The following is a 17803-nucleotide window of genomic DNA, read 5'->3' as shown; positions in this document are numbered from 1 at the left end:
GTTGGAAAGGCGAAGGTGCTGATGGTTCCTTGGAAGCGTTAAGCACTTGAGACGTATTGTATGTTCCTCGCGCAGTGCGTTCGTACGGTCTCTTCATAATCTCTTTATTCTTGGGACTACAACTAGTAGCAGAAAGGTATCACCATGCATCGGTGCTGCTACGACTTTATTCATGAGTACTCAGCTTGCTCCGGAATCAACCGATACTTTAGGGAGACCGACCGGCCGAGAGAATGAACCGTACGTCGATCTGTATCTCCAAGGTGCGATGAACTGTCCCGACGGTGTCCCCGCGGAGGATGTTTGGATCCCGAAACTAAATTTTAATCCGAATCACATCGAATATCTGGATATCAAATAGAGAAGTTAAATATGTAACTAATTACATGTCTTTAGATACAGATCGATGCATCTCTGGCTTTTCGCTTTCCGTTCATGCCATCATGCTCCCCTGCGGCTCTTTGGATACATCTCTGGCTGCCACACCCACACTGACGGGCAAACAATCGATGCAGGCGAGGACACCGATCGCACTAGTAGCCAGCCTCCGCGTGCACGGCACATTTGGTTTGGCTGCAGTGCCGTCAGGCGGGCCGTTCCCTCTCTTTCTTCCCTTCTTTATTCGTGCACGCAGATGTGCGCTTTCTTTTACCTTGTGTTCCTGCTCGCTTTACGCTTCCTCTGCTTTCCTCTTTTCACCCAGCTAGCTAGCTAGTCTGTTGTCCTGGGCACGCAGCAGGGTCGCTGCTTGCGTTGTCTCCCCGCCCGCTTCCGGAGGAACCAAAGGCGCCTCTTTTGGTGGGACCAAGCTGCTCTGCGCAGTGGCGCCCGCCGAGACGAAGGTCTAGGAGGGCGGGCGATCGATCGATCAGGTGATGATGACGCGCTTCCGGCTGACGCGCTCGCGCGCCTGCCATGGACGACCTGCTGCTCGTTGGTCCGGTCCACGCTACCTGCCCGTGCAGCTCCGTCGTCCTCGAGGGATCAAAGGCATCGTCGTCTGTGGGCTGGAGTGGAGTGGGGTGTCTTGATGCATATACAGCAGCTGCTTTAATCATCATGGATAGATAGATCATCCTGTTCCTATCAGTGGTGGACTACGAATTGAATGGTGGCGCCACTATTAGGGACCAGTAATTATACTCGGCGACGGCCGTCTAGCTATAGCTCTTAGCTAATCATTCCGACGTCCCTTGTTATGGAGTGGGCGCGGGCCTTTCCTTGCCACCACTGCGTGCTGCTGCTCCGGCTGCCGCCGCCTGCTTGAGTGCACGCTAGGCACTAGCTAAACATTGGCAATGCACATCTTTATCGACCTCCTACAGTGTCTATCTCAGTCAGACTTTTAGTCTAGCCCAATGCGTGGGGGAAAAAAATGATCAAAGCTACGAGCTCCACTGCGCTCCTCCTACTTGCGTGATGGATATAGGTGTCTGAAAATCCGGATTATCCGTATTCATAAACGCTAAAAATGTCAATATGGATATTCGTATTCGTATCCGATTTTAATATGGATGCTACATGGGTGTATCTGAATCCGATTTTTAGTTTTTTTCTCTATCTGATTCCATACTCATATTCGAAATATATGAAATATCCGATCATATATACTCGTATCAGCAAAGAAAAGATATCCGGTCAAAGTATGTGAAGCTTATCTCTACGACTAACTAATTAATGATGTGCACCATTTAAACTAATGAAACTATCCATATGACAAATGACTATTAATGTTAATTCTAATATTACTAATGATATAAAAGATTAAGTTTAGTCATTTCAATTTATTTATTTAAAGACAAATTTCGATATTTAATTATAAAAATTATACGATGATAATTATGTTATTCTTTTATTAGTTACATTTATATAATGCGCTATGTACTAATCCTTTACTCAGTACTTGTATAATAATGCTATAAAATCACTGGTAAAACAAATTGATACTCGTCATGGAGCTATCTTCCAAATTGAGAAGGTATCCGATCCGACTCCAGATCTGAATTCGAGCTATTCGTTTTGTATTGGTATTCAATAAGATTTGAAATTGTATTCGAATTCGGATTAGACGGAAGAAGGTCAACGGCGTGATGCCTATAGCTATATGCTTGCACGACACGGGTATGCATAAACAACGGTTCTCAGAATTGTCACCGTCGATTAAAACCATAAGGTCCGACGAGTGGCATTTGGTCTTGTTTGAGGCAGCAGAAATTGACACACGACGACGCAACACGCATGAAAGTACGCATGATCCCCATATTTTTGTTGAACTAACTAAAGGGATTTATTGCTTGCGTTGTATATATCCCTTTTAAAGATTTGTATAGAAATTTTGTTGAACTAACGTGTGTGTGTGTGCTGTTCATTTGGTTGACAATTCAATTCTCCTTGTGCATAATCAACCTTATTGATCAGATCATAACATGTTCTTTTGGTCAGCAATTGATGACTCTAGTTGCTACCATGCCAGGAGGCTACCGTGTGTGCTTTGCTCTTGGGATTACCGAGATGGTAATTGATAAATTATTTTTTCTCTTGATATTTACTAAGTAATTATACTTGGTTGATGGATCATTGGATCATCATTTCATCAGTGCCCTATTGACTTATCTATGATTCGCTACATTGAGCGGGAACTATTCAAGTCACTTGATGAAGCATCATTCATTGACGGTTCCGAGAACATTAAGATTCAGAAAATACTTGTGCTCGTGCCTTTAAGCTTGCGTATACCAGTGGTTGGTATGTTCATGTGGTCGATTGCTATGCTCGCCTAGGCTCCGGAAAAACTCATCTGGATCCGCCACTGTTTGTACTGGTGGGATAATGCATACATACCGAGTGCAATGCTAGCACATTTTCTTGCAAGAGTAACGTGGTGTGGAATCTGAATCACTGATGCTGTTAACCTTGAGCTTGGAAATGAATGGATGCTGCTGGCCACGCCAATCACCAGCAGAGAGCAAGGCACAATGCCTTGCATTTGATGCATGCATGCAGGTCCCCTGTCCTGGTCCGCGCATGCATGGTTGCTTGCAGCGTACTGGTCCTAACTCTGTTCGTCGTCCGCTTGTGCCATGGCGACAAGCATAGAATGAACAGAGCAATAATCCATGGCGGCATGGGCTGGAGCCACGATCGAGCTCATAGACTTTCAGAGAAAGGCATGCAAAACGCTAGGGAGCCAGTACAATGTACAATACTCACATCGTCCTTGCATTATTGTGCCGGCCATCTGGGGGCCATGCACACATTACATGCATAGACGGTTCCTATTCATCGCCATGTCGGCCTGTCATCGATGAAACAGAAAGCTCACGAGTGAATGAACTACACTACATCCTTTTCCTGCTGTTGTTGTTGATACCTTATTGTATCTCCTTTGCTGCTTTCCTCGTCCTCGTCTGATGACGTTTCATCGTGATTGACGAGCTGGGGCCTCTGATCCATCCGTGAGACGACGTGTCAATCCATCGATCTGCTAACAAGGTGGTGTGGATCAGATGCAGCAGGCCAAGTCCTAGCAAATAGCATTTGATGCATGCATGCAGACAGCCAAATAGATGATGTATTGTACAAACTGTCTATTTAGCCGTCTGTGTATAATGTGGCAAAAACTTGTAGACAGCAGCCGTCTAACTGATGTACATGCCCTGATGATTTATATGCACGTCCTTAAAACAATCATGGCTAGCTTGAGGTCAGCTGCGGCAGCTCTAATGGTGCTATCGATAAGCATTACCAGATACGACACAACTAGCAGAAAAACGCTCATCCAGTACCGGTTGGATCGGTTGGAAACAGGCATTAATCCCGGTAATATCGAGACAAAATAGCATTAGTACCGGGTATATGGGCGTGTTTAGTACCGGTCGGGCTGGCCGGTACCGTCTGGACGGTATTAAATGGTCCTCCATTTAGTACCGGCCGCAGCGATCGGTGCTAAATACGCCACCTAGAAAAATAAAAAAAGTTAGAACCACCTAGAAAAGTCACAAGTCACGTGAATTTTTCACGCGTAAATGCGCATGCGCGGCTGCGATGATTCAAACCCACAACCTCCAGCCTCGCGCGTAGCTTTCTTACCATCCCACGTATGCATTACATATGACTAGATGAGAGATGCCTTTTAAAGTAACTCGTGAAGGATTATTTAGTACCGGGCCAAGATACCGACCGGTACTAAAGGGTGGTATCATCGACTGGTACTAAATGGCCGCGCTATTTTAGTACCTGACACTAAATTATATCTTGATATTAAAATGGCTCCGGAGGTTTTCAAATTTGGACCCGGTATTAAAATGGCTTCATGACAGCTTTAGTACCGGACCAAATTGCGTCCGGTACTAAAATGCGCGATGAAAGATCATTTTTCTTGTAGTGATGATACTATAATATCTTTATTGTGATATGGTCAAATTCAACCTATTTGCGAATCAGATCTAACAATGAACGACAGATAATGCCACAATAACTAGAGAGCAATAATAAGTCATTGTTTTTGGACGTCAAAATCAGAATGCAGATATTTGACTACTAAAGTACTAATTAACGCAGGAATGGAGACTAAAGAAATAGAATTTTTTTTGTTGCAATAGGGTTCTCCAACGGAGATTAAAGCAGATAATTCCTTCATGATTCATAAAACAAATAGCCTCTATCTTGATGGGAAATTCAAAAGGTAAAGACTTCTCTACGGATGGCTGTACGGAAGGATTACATTACGGCCATCACGTGGCTTACTAGTGGCCATTATGGCCATCAAGCACCATATGCTGTGGACTCTGTATTTTTCTTCCATACTGACATATATACTAGATAAGTCAAAACTAGATGACACATCGCATGTAACGTGGTTTTCAAACTGAAAAATATCATAAATTCAAAATCAAGCATCCGAGTTAAAGTCCAATTAGACCATTGTGTTCCTCTTAAAGATATCTTCAAAACAAGATCTCACTTGCATACATTTAGATGCTAATTTCTTCGTGGTACAAGATGCTTTTGTCTTTGTTCTAATCTACTTATGATTTATCAAAAACATGCTTATGTGTGTTCTAGAATGTTGCTTATTATAAGTTGGTTGGGGAACTCAGTCCGATAGTAGATAATGATATCCTTGATGTGAAGAGAGCGGTGTGAAGGCATGTAAGGTAACCAGATAATTATTGAATATTCCTTATGTCAAAGATGTAGGAAATTTTGGTGAATACTTCTGTGCATTTTATTTGGTTTATTAATGTCCTTTTTAGTTTGGTATAGGCAGTTTTTTGTCCAACTAAAATACGGCTTCAAAATATAGTCAGACTGGTCTTGTTTTGTTGATAAAAATATAGGAATTATAATGATGCAAAGGGAACCTAAATTCGATATATGATTTAAGAAATATAAGCATTTAAAGATGATTCAATCTCCTTTTTCACGTGTTCACACTTACCCCGTGGATGCATGCAACTTCTTGTGGCTAAAAATAGAAAAGATACAAGTTTCTGACGGAAATATTTCTAAATTTGAATGCACTATAAAGAGAGGTTAAAATACAGCCGGTCATATATTAGCTAGGGCCAATTCAAAATGGCATCTATATGAGATCAAAACAAAACAGGTACGACATAAACTGGCCCGGCCCAGCGGGGACATGCATGGCTCGTCAACCAACACACACGAACAAACAATTCTTGGTTAGGCCCAGAGCTTCGCTACGGCCCAATAATGGCAGCAATGGACGATAGAAAATGGAAAATAGCACGAGTCAAGAGCCCTGTCATTTGGTACTAGTCACAGTTTGCATTCCTGCCCATGTTCAGATATCATCCAACTGATAGGAAAACACATGTTAAACCGTAAGCAGTCATGAGCAGGCTATGCATGGAGAAGAGTGGCAACATTAGAAAGCAAGGATTGTGGCTTCTGGAGGAATATGCTGAGTTGTTGATGTTGTTAACACATTCGGTTGCTGGAGGAGCAACACAAGGTAACATTTCACAGGACACTCAAACACAGATAGAAACTGCACCATTCTTTGACCTTGCATCTGCACAATTGAAATTGTACATTTATAAAAAATAATCCAGCCATCAATTCTTTCCCGACTGGAATTAGCAGCTCAACGACAGTATGGCTCAGATTAGCATTGGATGACATCTCCAGTGGAGAAGAAATACTGTTCAAATTAGCAGCGCGTAACAGGCACGGGCGCTAGCATGAAAACATCAAAAAGAAAACTAAGATGCTTGCTAGTTATAATTCGTGACCATTGGTGCCAAAACAAACACTGTTGAATATAATGTTCTTCCCTCAGAGTCAAATTAAAACATACTGTAATCTCTCACAAATGCACAGAGCGAAGCACAGATGTAGAGCCAAAACTCACAGTAACATACAATCTCTCTCCAAATAAATGGTACAACTAATGGAGAGAAATAATAATCGCCCACACGTATACCCATGTATAGAAAGGCACATACAACTACCATAGAAAGTCACATTATTGTACACAATAATAATTCCTGCTAGCCCTTGTTGGTGTAGAATGGCACGACGGTGTAGATTGTCTGCATGATGGTGGCAATTAGCAGGATGAAGGCGGCCACCAGGGAGATGAACACCCAGGGGTTGCTCAGGTAGTTGTTCATGAAGATGGCGCGCCACTTGTTCCGGCGCTTCTTGCAGTGGGCGTTCATCTTCCACTGCACGTGGCCCAGCCTGTTGTATATGTTCGCCTCTGATAACTTTGTGGTAACGTTGAACAACTCCACCACCTTCTTGTCGCTGCACATCCTGTTCTCAATGAGCCCTTGGGATCTCAGAAGTGCCACGTCTCTTTCCGACTCAATGATGTTGTCCACAAAGGCTATGTAGCACCTCACGTCGTTTGTCGTGTTGGGGTGTAGCCACTCAAATGCCATCAGGTTGAGGAGCTCCATCTCCGTTTGATCATGTAACCTTAACAGCGGCATGCTCAGCACCCCGTTTACGAAGTCAACATCGTGGATGCTTTTAGTGTTGCTTTTTTGGAACTGGATCCCTGCCTCGCTTAGCTCAACTGCACAGGGCGTGCGAGCCTCATACTCCGACCTTCGCCAATATGGTCTTGTGCCACAATAGCCTTTGTGAAGAATGTCCAGGAAATGAAGGCCTAGGTTGTCCATGCCTTCCTCAAAGCTTGGGCCACACAGAAGAAGTCGCACCGTATTGTTGATCCATCTAGCGCTCTGTGCTCACCATTTTGAGGAAACAAAAAGCAGTAGTTAGAGCCAGATACTGGAACGTTTCCAATTCCCCCTCCTTTTTTTTTGGTTAGGAGGTGGTTTGTTCTAAAGAAATAAACAAGGCCGAAGCTTTCTTATTTGGGTCATCCAATATGCTCATTCCTTGTTATATGTTCTTTACTTTGAGAAGTTCTTAGAAGCATAGAATATGTGTTTCTGAAAATTAATGGATAAATTTATGAGAAGATTGCCAAACAAACCAGAATTAACCACACTGTTCCTTGTGTGCTTCTGCACGGGTAATATATATGAGAAATGTGTGTTATAAATTCATAGATAATGTTGGGACCACACACCAAATCAAAATTTCTTATATTTACTCTTTGTCTCATTTTTCCTTATCATATTCTAAAACTATGCTCATATAGATACTTTCTTATCTTTATCTGGTTTGCTCTCTTCAAAGCTTTCGTTACATTTTTAAGGTAATTAAGCATCCATGCACTTGAAGTTCTTCCATATCACAACTCACGTTGGCTCTAAGCTCATCACTAAAAACTCATAAATAGGAAAATCTTTGATCCCCGGACTTACTTAAATGGTGATTAAAAGTTGTATACAATAAAATCGGAAGGCGTGATTGGAGAAAGGGCTTTGCTAGGGTACTCCTTAGTGATTGTGCACCATAGATCTAATGACATATTACCTCCTATAAGGTACTAGATAAAATTTTATTATATATTAATTCCAAAAGTAGAGAAAATCTAAAAAATATCTTCCTATTAGATCTAACTTGCTTCCATGCGTGATTGTATCAGATCTACTTCCTTCGTTTCAAATTGTTAGTTGTTTTAGTTTTTCTAGATTTATACACTTTGCTATGTATCTAGACATAATATATATGTAGATGCATAGTAAAAACTATAAATCTAGAAAAGATAAAATAAATAATAATTTGGGACGGAGGAAGTAACAATTTTTTAACCAAGCACGAATGTGACATGGTTGCATGAGACACATCATGTCTGTTTCCTTTTTCTCTAACGTGAACACTGATGGGTTTTTGCTACGTGTTTGTAACCATCACGATGGATTTTTGTAACATGAGGTAGCTCTGTATCACGTCACGTTTAAATTTGGTGAGAGAAAAATGCTTCAGGTGCGTTAGATCCAGGCGATTATTTCCTATAGTGTGACATAAATACATGTGCACATGTTATTGCTATTTTTGGGTGAGAGGTGCTATGTATTTTAACTGAGTATAGAAATTTTTTTCATAAACTCCAATATGACTAAGGGGGTATTTGGATCCAAGTGCTAATGCCTAAAAGTGCTAAAGTTTAGTACTAGCCCATCCAAATAGGAGTGCTAATGGGATGGGCTATACTTTAGCCAAGACTCAAAAATTTTAGCAAATATATGAGTACAAATATGTGCTAAAGTTTAGGACTCAACTTTAGTCCATCCAAACAGACCCTAATATTGGTACAATTTCTTCCATACAGGTAAATGCATGATTTAGGTAAAACGGCGTGCATGCATGATTATAAAACAGCCTCCATGATTGTCGGATCTGCATGCATGCATGCAAGATAATTAAGCACACATGTTTTTTATTTTTAAGATGAATTTAACTCTTGAAAATTTAATGGCTCGGATTCATTTGACCTCTTAGCTCCTAAGAGGTAAAAGGAGTACTGTAGCATTGCCCTTGGAAAAAACGAAATTTGTTTTAAAAAAGTTGAAAAATAGTGTAAGCAATTTTGTACGAGTATGAAGTGCCACTGCTTATTATTGCTACTCGAATCGCATAACAACAATGTATATTTGAACTAAACAGAGCACCTAGCAACGACCAGGGTATGAGTCAAGCATCATATGAGGGAAACAAATAACTTACCGGGGGTGTGTCACTCCCACTAGCAGCAAATACGATCCTCTGAAGAACGATTAGAGGTATTTGGTTTTCCATCGCGATCATGTCGTTCGACATTATTGGCCACAAATTAAGAAAGCTGCTCGTACTGAAGACGGGGTCGTTGGCCGCGTAACCAGTATCTACTTCCCCTCCCCCGTCGTCCTTGGCCACTCGACTTAGATCTATCCTCATCAGCTCCAACAGGAAGCATCCATCCGTGACCATCATCTCCACGAAGCTACCTCTGCTTGCTCCCCGCCATCTATCATCAAGGCCATCGTAGGCGGCCTCGAGCTCATCCGCCACTTCCTCGATTGCTTCGACGAACTTCGTTAGAGGCTTCCTGGCCCGCCTAAACATGTGCAGCACCGCCCGCCTCTTGTGCTCCTCCATGGGCATGAGATGGGGCTCGCCGTGGTGCAAGGGGCCTAGCGATACGAACTGCGGCTGGTAGGCATCTCTGTTGGTCATCTTCTTGATAAACTCCGGCACCCGGTAGATGGAGTGCTGCTTCCACCGCGCCATCTCCACTGATGGCCTGGTGTCCAGCTTCTCCATCTCCAACACCCAGCTGGAAGAACTAGCCCTCCCCGCCATATTCTGCTCCACCAGTAGGCGTCGCAGTCGCAGACAACCTCCCTAATTGACTTCTGGTGTACTAAACCTTACGGCTGATGTAGTAGTAATTTATGTATGCACTCGTACCTAGCCCAAAAGGTTTTGAGCTCTATATATGTGGCACATGAGAACACCTTGCAGGATGCAGATGCATGTATCATTTATTTATGTACTATGCACACTTTTCTATGACCCATCGAGTCTGAAGTCTTCGGTTAATATGTTCAGATCCGAGCATGCCTCTACCTGTTCACGTTCGGTGTTAGTAGTTGGCACTTGGCATCCATACTTAATCCAATGAACTTTGGGTTGCTCTTGAGCCTGAACGAAACGTTGACAATAGAATATATAAAATACTACAATATTTGTCTATTTTTGCTGGCCTACTACATTGAGATTCCATCGAAGATCGAAGCTCGTGAAGGGAGGCATGGACCATGGACAACGTCGAGATCTGAGCGCGACCTCGATCATAGCGATCCAAACAGGATTAGTTTTCTCCGCTATGGAACAATAATTAACATTTAAATGTGGCTCTTGGTTACGGCCACTACCGGATTCAGGGGCTTTGCCGAGTGTCTGGGACACTCGGCAAAGCCCCGATTACACTCGGCAAAGCCTTTGCCGAGTGTAACACTCGGCAAAGAGCACTCGGCAAAGATTTCATCGGTAAAGACGTCTTTGCCGAGTGCCTTTTGTCGGGCACTCGGCAAAGGCTTTGCCGAGTGCTAAAAAACACTCGGCAAAGAGAAGCACTCGGCAAAATGTAAATCGGAAAAAATCCAAAAACTGAAATAGGAAAAAATAAATTTTATTAGGGGAGGCATGCACAGCCAGCTAATGACCCATCATTTTTTCAGCAATTTTTGATAAGTTGTCGATGATAGGATTCGAACTCACGACCTCCTGCACACAAACAACTCCCTCTACCACTGCACCATTGAACCACATGTGTCAACATTACGTTTTTATTCTCCACGTATTATAATTGACCGAGTGTAAATTATTTGTTTGAGATAGTAACTAAATTCAAATGAAAAAGTTGTTAACTACAAAGTGGCATAACTTTTCGAGATCTACAACTTTTATTTTGGTAGTTTCTTCATCCGAGATCGTTTACAAAATTTGAATTTCAAATTTGAAAACTTCAAACGTATTTTAATATGACACAATGATTTCAAATTAAAAATTTGTCAACTACAAACTTTCATAACTTTTTGAGATCTATAACTTTAATTTTGATGGTTTTTCCATTCGAGGTCATTTGCAAAATTCGAATTTTAAATTTTCTATATTCAGATGTAGTTTTTGTTGATAAGATGACTTCAAATTAAAATGTTGCCAACTGTAAAATCTTATAACTTCTCAAGATCTACAAAGTTTATTTTGGTTGTTTTATCATTTCTTCATCTGACATGATAATTCTAATATTGTTCACAAATCTTATATATCTCTCTTATAGTTTCATAAACTACGAGAGAGATATATATATATTGTGAACAAATGTACATTTATTTTGTCAAATGAAGAAATGTCCAAAATAAAAATTATGCATCTTGATGAGTTATACAACTTTGTAGTTGAAAATATTTTTATTTGAATTAATTTACTACTTCAAAATATGATTTGAAAATTATCTTTGCCGAGTGTCTAAACAAGGCACTCGGCAAAGAGCTTCTTTGCCGAGTGCCATAAAAAAGGCACTCGGCAAAGAGCTTCTTTGCCGAGTGCCTAAAAAAAGCACTCGGGAAAGAGCTTCTTTGCCGAGTGTCTTAAAAAAGGCACTCGGCAAAGACCGGCACTCGGCAAAGAAGCTCTTTGCCGAGTGCCCGAAGAAAAACACTCGGCAAAATATTTGACACTCGGCAAAGATCTTTTTTCCGGTAGTGGCGCCAAGAAATAAAACATGCTTGAAAACGATTCATATGATAAAAGTCTTGACTGCTCAGTGGAAGCGGCGAAGCACGACCTTTTGATCGGCTTGTGAATTTTCTTGGAACCGCCCAACTACCATGTTGTAATTCTGGTTTGCTACTTAATTAGTACGTCACCTGTTGCTCAAGAACAATTAGATGAAAGTACAAGCACGCGTGCTAAGTCAAACGCAATTTGCTAGCTGAAGAACTGCACTTTGTTCATTCTATCTGCTTAAGTTTGTCTTGCGTGAGGTGACAAGTGCGTTAATTTCTTTTTACCCAAGTGTGGATCACGACCGTTCATGTTACACTCCTTGGCCAAAATGAAATTTCATGATGCACCAACATCAATAAGGGCGTCTCCAACAGAAATAGTCAGCTTTTAGCTCTTACATGCCACATCATATTGTAGGTCCCACGTGTAAGATGTTTTTTATGCCAAGTTTTATCTATGTGGGGCCGTCCTCAGTGATAATTTTATCATCACAGCGGGGCCTGACAGCTTCAAAGTCAATTGCAACGAAGCGCTGCCGATTTACCTTTTGCTCTCTCTCTTCTCCACATCTGCTCTCTACGAGCCTCCTAGCTACGCCGCCTTGCGTTGGAGAAGCTCTTATAAAGCTCGATTCACATGAACAATTTCCTAGTTTTTAGGTCATGATAGTGCAAGTTTCATAGGGGTTGCGATTTTTTTAAATGACATGTCATGTAATTAAAAATAATGACCATGCCGTAAAATTAATGAGAAGATAGAAGAGTTGGTTTTCGTCAGCATAAAACCTGCTGGTGCATATAGTTACCAAGGGTTCAAAAATGAAAGAAATCCCAGTTGAGAGCAATTCGTTCATGCCTTTTGTTGATCCCGTGAGGTCGTGTTGAGCTACTACTTAGTATAAATACAATTGCAAGTGGCTACATAATCCATTTGACACATCTGATCTCAACATAATGCAACAATGAAACGCTATGTCTAGCCTATGAAACCCTGAAATAAACTACATATTGTGAGGAGATTTTTCATCCATCATCGTCCTAATATCTTTAGAGATCACATGGCACTCATGCAAACCGCATAACGAAACACTCCACTGAAAATGGCTTAATCCTAATAATATAAAAGTTGAAAAGAGAGTCAGAAGGCTGATAACCGATCGATCGATCAATGGGCTACCGAAAAAAATTGGCACAAGTTGCCATCGAAGGGGCAAAAAGTATATAAACTTACTGTGCATAGATGTTTCCTCCAAAAAAACATTGTGCATCAATCACTCAGTCGATACATGTCAACGAAATGCATCCGTCCTGATACCAATACTGCTGGTGGCATTCCCGATGACAGATGGTTACATGCTAATCCTAATAATATGAAACTGACAACGAATGATCAATCAATTGGCTAACGGGCAATTATCTCCTTAATTTATAGTGAAAACTGTTTGTCATCGATCAGGCATCAACAGTACCCTTGCCCCATTGTTGTTAACATATAAGATGATAATATAATGTTTTTTGTTTGTGATTTATGTGGTCAAATTCAACCTATTAGTTAACCAGATCTAACGAAAGACAGATAATATCAAGAGAGAACAATAATAAGTCATTTGGACCTCAAAATCATTGGCACACGCAGATCTTTGCAGAAGCAGAATAAAGAGATTTGACTACTAAAATACTAATTAACGCAGGAACGGAGACTAAAGAAATAGAATTGTTTTTGTGGAAATAGGGTTCTCGGACGAAGAATTAAAGCTGATGATTCCTTCATATCGGTTCAAAAGACAAATAGCCTCTATCTTGAAGGGAAAATCAAAATGACATCCACATGAGATCAACACAAACCCAGGATGTATGTTACATCAATAAATAAACCTAGAGGACTTCAGCTACTCTGCTTATTCTGTTGTTATTCAGAAAACAAACAACCCCGTGTTGCTGTACTATCAAATCATCATTCCATAAGACCTGCACATTCCTTTCCTTCTAAAAATGCGTGGTGACCAGAGCGATCAGAGAATCAATGTCTCTTCGTTTTCCTGCCAGTAAATGCACCTGCAGGTTGACCCACAAATCTTATATTAACGAACTCACACCATGCGTCTGATGTTCGTGAAGCCCAGTGTAGATAATATCGCCCACCAAATCTGTAGAGTTAAAAGAACACCTGAACATAATGTGTGATCAGAAGATTCGGCTTCCTGATCACAAAGTCTGCAGGTCTCTGAAGCTTGTAAACCATGCCGTATCCACCTGTCAGCAGTACAACGACACCTTTTGAAAGCGAGCCAAAGAAACATTTTGACCCAAAAGAGGAGCCCATATTTTTTAAATGAGGTCAGTCCCATGCAATCTGGTTGAACCTTGGTGCCGCGCAAGATAAGCTGATAAGAAAAAAATCCTAGAAAATACTATATATGCTTTGCGAAAGTGATAAGAGAGAATACTAAAGGTTTTCTTTTTATTCTTGGTTAAACTTATATATGTATTAGATTGAGTGAAGTGCAGAGCTCAACTGATGCTGGAAAAAAACAAGTAGATACACTACACCATAAGTTCAGACGCAATCACAAACAAAGTCTAAAACAAAGCACAATTGAGAGCGAGCAAGCAACCAAAATACATACTTGCGTTGCATATATGTCCCGTGTGTTTAGGTTACAACTGCAATCATCCCTGGATAAGTATGAGTCAGGGCCTTTAGTAGTCAGCAATCACAAAGAAATGCACCAACATGACACCACAATTACCTTCAGTGAATTTAGTTTCAGATGAAAGCAATAATCCAGGGATGATTGGTGGTGCACCAGAACCACTGCAAAGCATCATATCCCGTGTGTTTAGGTTACAACTGCAATCAATCATACTTATTGCAGAAGATATCACAAGAAAATGAAGTTCACTACAGCTTCCCCTTTTCCAATATGATTAACTACATTCAGGATGCAGAAGTTGCTAGTAGGGCAAACAGTAAAGATAAATTTGGGTCCACCTAGGGAAAAAGAAATACTGCTGGTTAGCAATTTAACCTTACAAAACGAGACAAGCAACAAACCAATTTGATACCAGCTAGAATTACAAATCCAATTAACCAATCTGAGATTAGCAGACAAAATATTTATAAATAGATGTTGAAAATAATACAATTTCTACCTTGACAACTTGGGCATGGCAATCTCATGATTCTCGACAAGGGGTTCGGCTCATGTTGCTGTCTGGGCCTGGAGCAAAGCATTGGTGCGACACTGCGACCTAAACATTAGGCAATCAGCCGTACACACTGTGGCCGCAATCAATACTTGTCTAATACCCAAGAAATCAAAAATCGTTGTAATTTTTCATTCTTGTGATCCAATGTTATCGTGAGAACAAGAAAAGGCAGGTAGGTTAACATAGACACAACAGAGAGGAAGCGTATCAAAGTTGCTTCAGTCAAGTAGTCGTGCTCATAATGGCGAGGAGTCCTGTCAGTCTCTCTATGTCGTCAGGACTGTTGATCCAAACCCATTGTTAATCCTGCTAGCACCGGTGCCCTGAGAAAGAAGGAAAAGATCAATAACAGACAACTGGTTGCATAGAACATATTTCTCCTTCAAAATAAATCTTCAAGAAGCTATCATCTTCAGGTACATGTAAGAGTATTCCTAGAACCAATTTGAGGCCTGAACTCTTATTTATATTTTATGTAATACAACAATGAAACCAATATTGTGCACCATCAAAAGTCAAAAACCACGTGAATTAATCTGTTTGGAAGGCAACTCAAAAGAATAGAGCTGGCAGCCATGAACCAGAGACCTCAGCACAAACACCATGCGAATGCAGATAGGAAAAAAAAAACTGAGCCATATATCAACAATGTTACTCAGAAAATAGTAGACAGTGATGTCCATTTCAATGCTAAGAGGCCTAAACAGTGACTACAGCTACGAGCAGAACATCAGAAGATGCAGAGGCCTAAAAAGATTCAGACTTTCAGAGGCATAACAACAACACGTAACAGATCAAATAGACATACTAATAGATGCCTAAACACTTGCTTTATTAATTTAGTAGACTCGATGCAGTACAAAGTACAGACAAATGGAAATCCACAACTTATTTTAGATAGGTGCAATACCTAAGAACATGCTCTTCAGACAATGAGACAAGTGCAATACCGCCAAAAAAAAGCAAGGATTCCCTGGCATAGATTCAGGCAACACAACGCAGAAGGCAACACAACAAATGAAAGAATCATGCTAGGTGAATTACTTGAGGTTTGCCAACAGATCGATTCAGGTGCCCAACGTACCTTTGAGGGGGAAACGCGGAGAGCAGGGACGGGAGCGATGTAGGGCGGATGGGGGCTTGCCTGGCGTGGGGGAGCTGACGATTAGCAGAGAAATCTCGAACTCACATGGCCGCTTGAGGCGATCAAGATGGTCCGACATGGACGGGGACTGGGAACCGGATCCTCCTCTCCTCTGGGGTTCCGATTGGGGATTCTCCTCACTCACCTCCTTCCCCTCGCCTCCTCCGAAGCCTGAAACGGTACCTGCATTCCCGTCAGAAACCCTAGAATCCCATCTGGGAAAATTAAAAAAAACCTGCAAAAGAAGGGGAGCCATGGGTTCCGCCGAAAATCGACGAGCGCGGCCGGAGCTCCTCGACGGCGCTGGCAGCTGTAGCAGGGACGGCGGATCAATCCTCTCCTCGACGGTGCCACCGACTTGGACTACGGAGATGGTGGCACATCTGGTAGGGGTTAAGATATTCCGTTAATAGATAGTCATGGTAATCCACATATCCCAGGAATCTATAGGGGTACTATCGTTCTAACCTGAGAAGCGCGAGACAGACGATGGCGTGGAGGAGCCGAGGAGGTGCGGCGAGGACTTGAGCCGGCGGCGTGAAGGAAGCGGCCCGCGCGGCGTGGATCAGGTTCAGCCGCAGCGTGAGCGGCGGTGCGATGCGGACGGCGGCGTGGAGGAGGTGCAGCCGCGGCGTGGAGTAGCGGCGGCGCGAGGTCCACGGCAGCGTGGAGGAGGTGCAGCGGCGAGGAGTGGGCACCGACAGCAACGGGGACGGCGGCTGCGCGCGCCCCGCGTGGTGGATCTGCGGCGGGGCCGGGGATGGCGGGCGCCCCGTGGTGGGGACTCCGCGACGGGGCGGATCGGGAGGGAGGACGCACGTCTGCGGCGATTGATACAGCGAATCGTTGGTTGGCTGCGGAGGCTGTATCGGATGAACCACGTATGCCAGACGACGGACGATACAGGAGGGGCGTCGTACGTCGCATGGGGGTTAAGACGACAGAAACTTTTGTCACCCTTAGCCCCTTTTTAGTAAGCAGACATTAAGCTTCCATGCACTTGAAGTTCTTCCATATCACAACACGAGCACACGTGTTGACTCTAAGCTTATCATAAAAACTCATAAATAAGAAAAAAAAATCTTTCATCGCCGAACTTGAGGTGATTAAAAGTTGTATACAATAAAATCGGAAGGCATGATTGGAAAAAGGAAATTTGGTTTAAAAATTGAAAAATAGTGGAAGCAAGTTTGTACGAGTGAGTGCGAAGTGCCACTGCTTATTGCTACTCGAGTCGCATAACAAAATGTGTATTTAAGAGCACCTAGCGACGAGCAGGTATGAGTCAAGCATCCTGAGGGAATCAAATAACTTACCAGGGGTGTGTCACTCCACTGATGGCCTGGTGTCCTCGAGCAGCTTCTCCATCTCCACCATCCAACTAGAGCTAGAGCTAGCATTGGTAGACATCCCCGCCATGAGGTACTATGGTAGTTATCCTCAGGTATGTTTTTGTGATTTTCCAGTTGATGAAGTGTAGGACTAGCGGGAGCGGCCGAGGGAAGAAGAAAGGAACCAAAGCGCAGACGAGGCGTGCTTGAGCTTCGGGTGGAGAGAATGCAAGGGAAAATTCTTAGCCTAGATAGATTGCATAGCCAGTGCTGCGTCAGCTGAATGTGATTCCGGATCAGCTTCGGGTCGGGGATGAGCTTGCATTGGTCGGACAAGCCGCCTGACTATATGTCACGCGCACTCTGAAATTTATTTTTGTCACCTGCATCGTTGCTCTGCGCAACGAGGAACTACTCCTTTCCATAATTCCCGGGAGCAATCCTACTTGCCTTAATTT

At 42.4% G+C, this 17803-nt stretch overlaps 1 protein-coding gene across 1 annotated transcript; it reads right to left on the bottom strand.

Moving 5' to 3' along the window:
- Positions 1-6259: 6259 nt before the first annotated feature.
- Positions 6260-17424, bottom strand: LOC112903777 (UPF0481 protein At3g47200-like). The gene is made up of 3 exons (XM_025972985.1): positions 17357-17424; positions 9115-9670; positions 6260-7217 (listed from the first exon to the last, which is right to left on the bottom strand). Exons 1-3 carry the CDS (start codon positions 17422-17424, stop codon positions 6516-6518), a joined length of 1326 nt encoding a protein of 441 aa, XP_025828770.1. The 3' UTR covers positions 6260-6515.
- Between the last annotated feature and the right edge of the window lie 379 nt (positions 17425-17803).

The sequence above is a fragment of the Panicum hallii genome, chromosome 8 (genome assembly GCF_002211085.1).
Source record: "Panicum hallii strain FIL2 chromosome 8, PHallii_v3.1, whole genome shotgun sequence".
Classification (NCBI taxonomy): Eukaryota; Viridiplantae; Streptophyta; class Magnoliopsida; order Poales; family Poaceae; genus Panicum; species Panicum hallii.
The sequence above is the reverse complement of the archived record's forward strand: the minus strand, read 5'-3'. Positions and strand labels throughout refer to the sequence as shown.

Excerpts from the sequence above, each read along its gene's own strand:
- LOC112903777 (XM_025972985.1), bottom strand. The coding sequence starts at position 17,424 with ATGTCTACCAATGCTAGCTCTAGCTCTAGTTGGATGGTGGAGATGGAG. Across the intron at positions 9,671-17,356 it reads AAGCTGCTCGAGGACACCAG|GCCATCAGTGGAGATGGCGC; the intron begins GCCATCAGTGGA and ends GCTGGACACCAG. Across the intron at positions 7,218-9,114 it reads GTGGGAGTGACACACCCCCG|AGCGCTAGATGGATCAACAA; the intron begins GTAAGTTATTTG and ends TGGTGAGCACAG.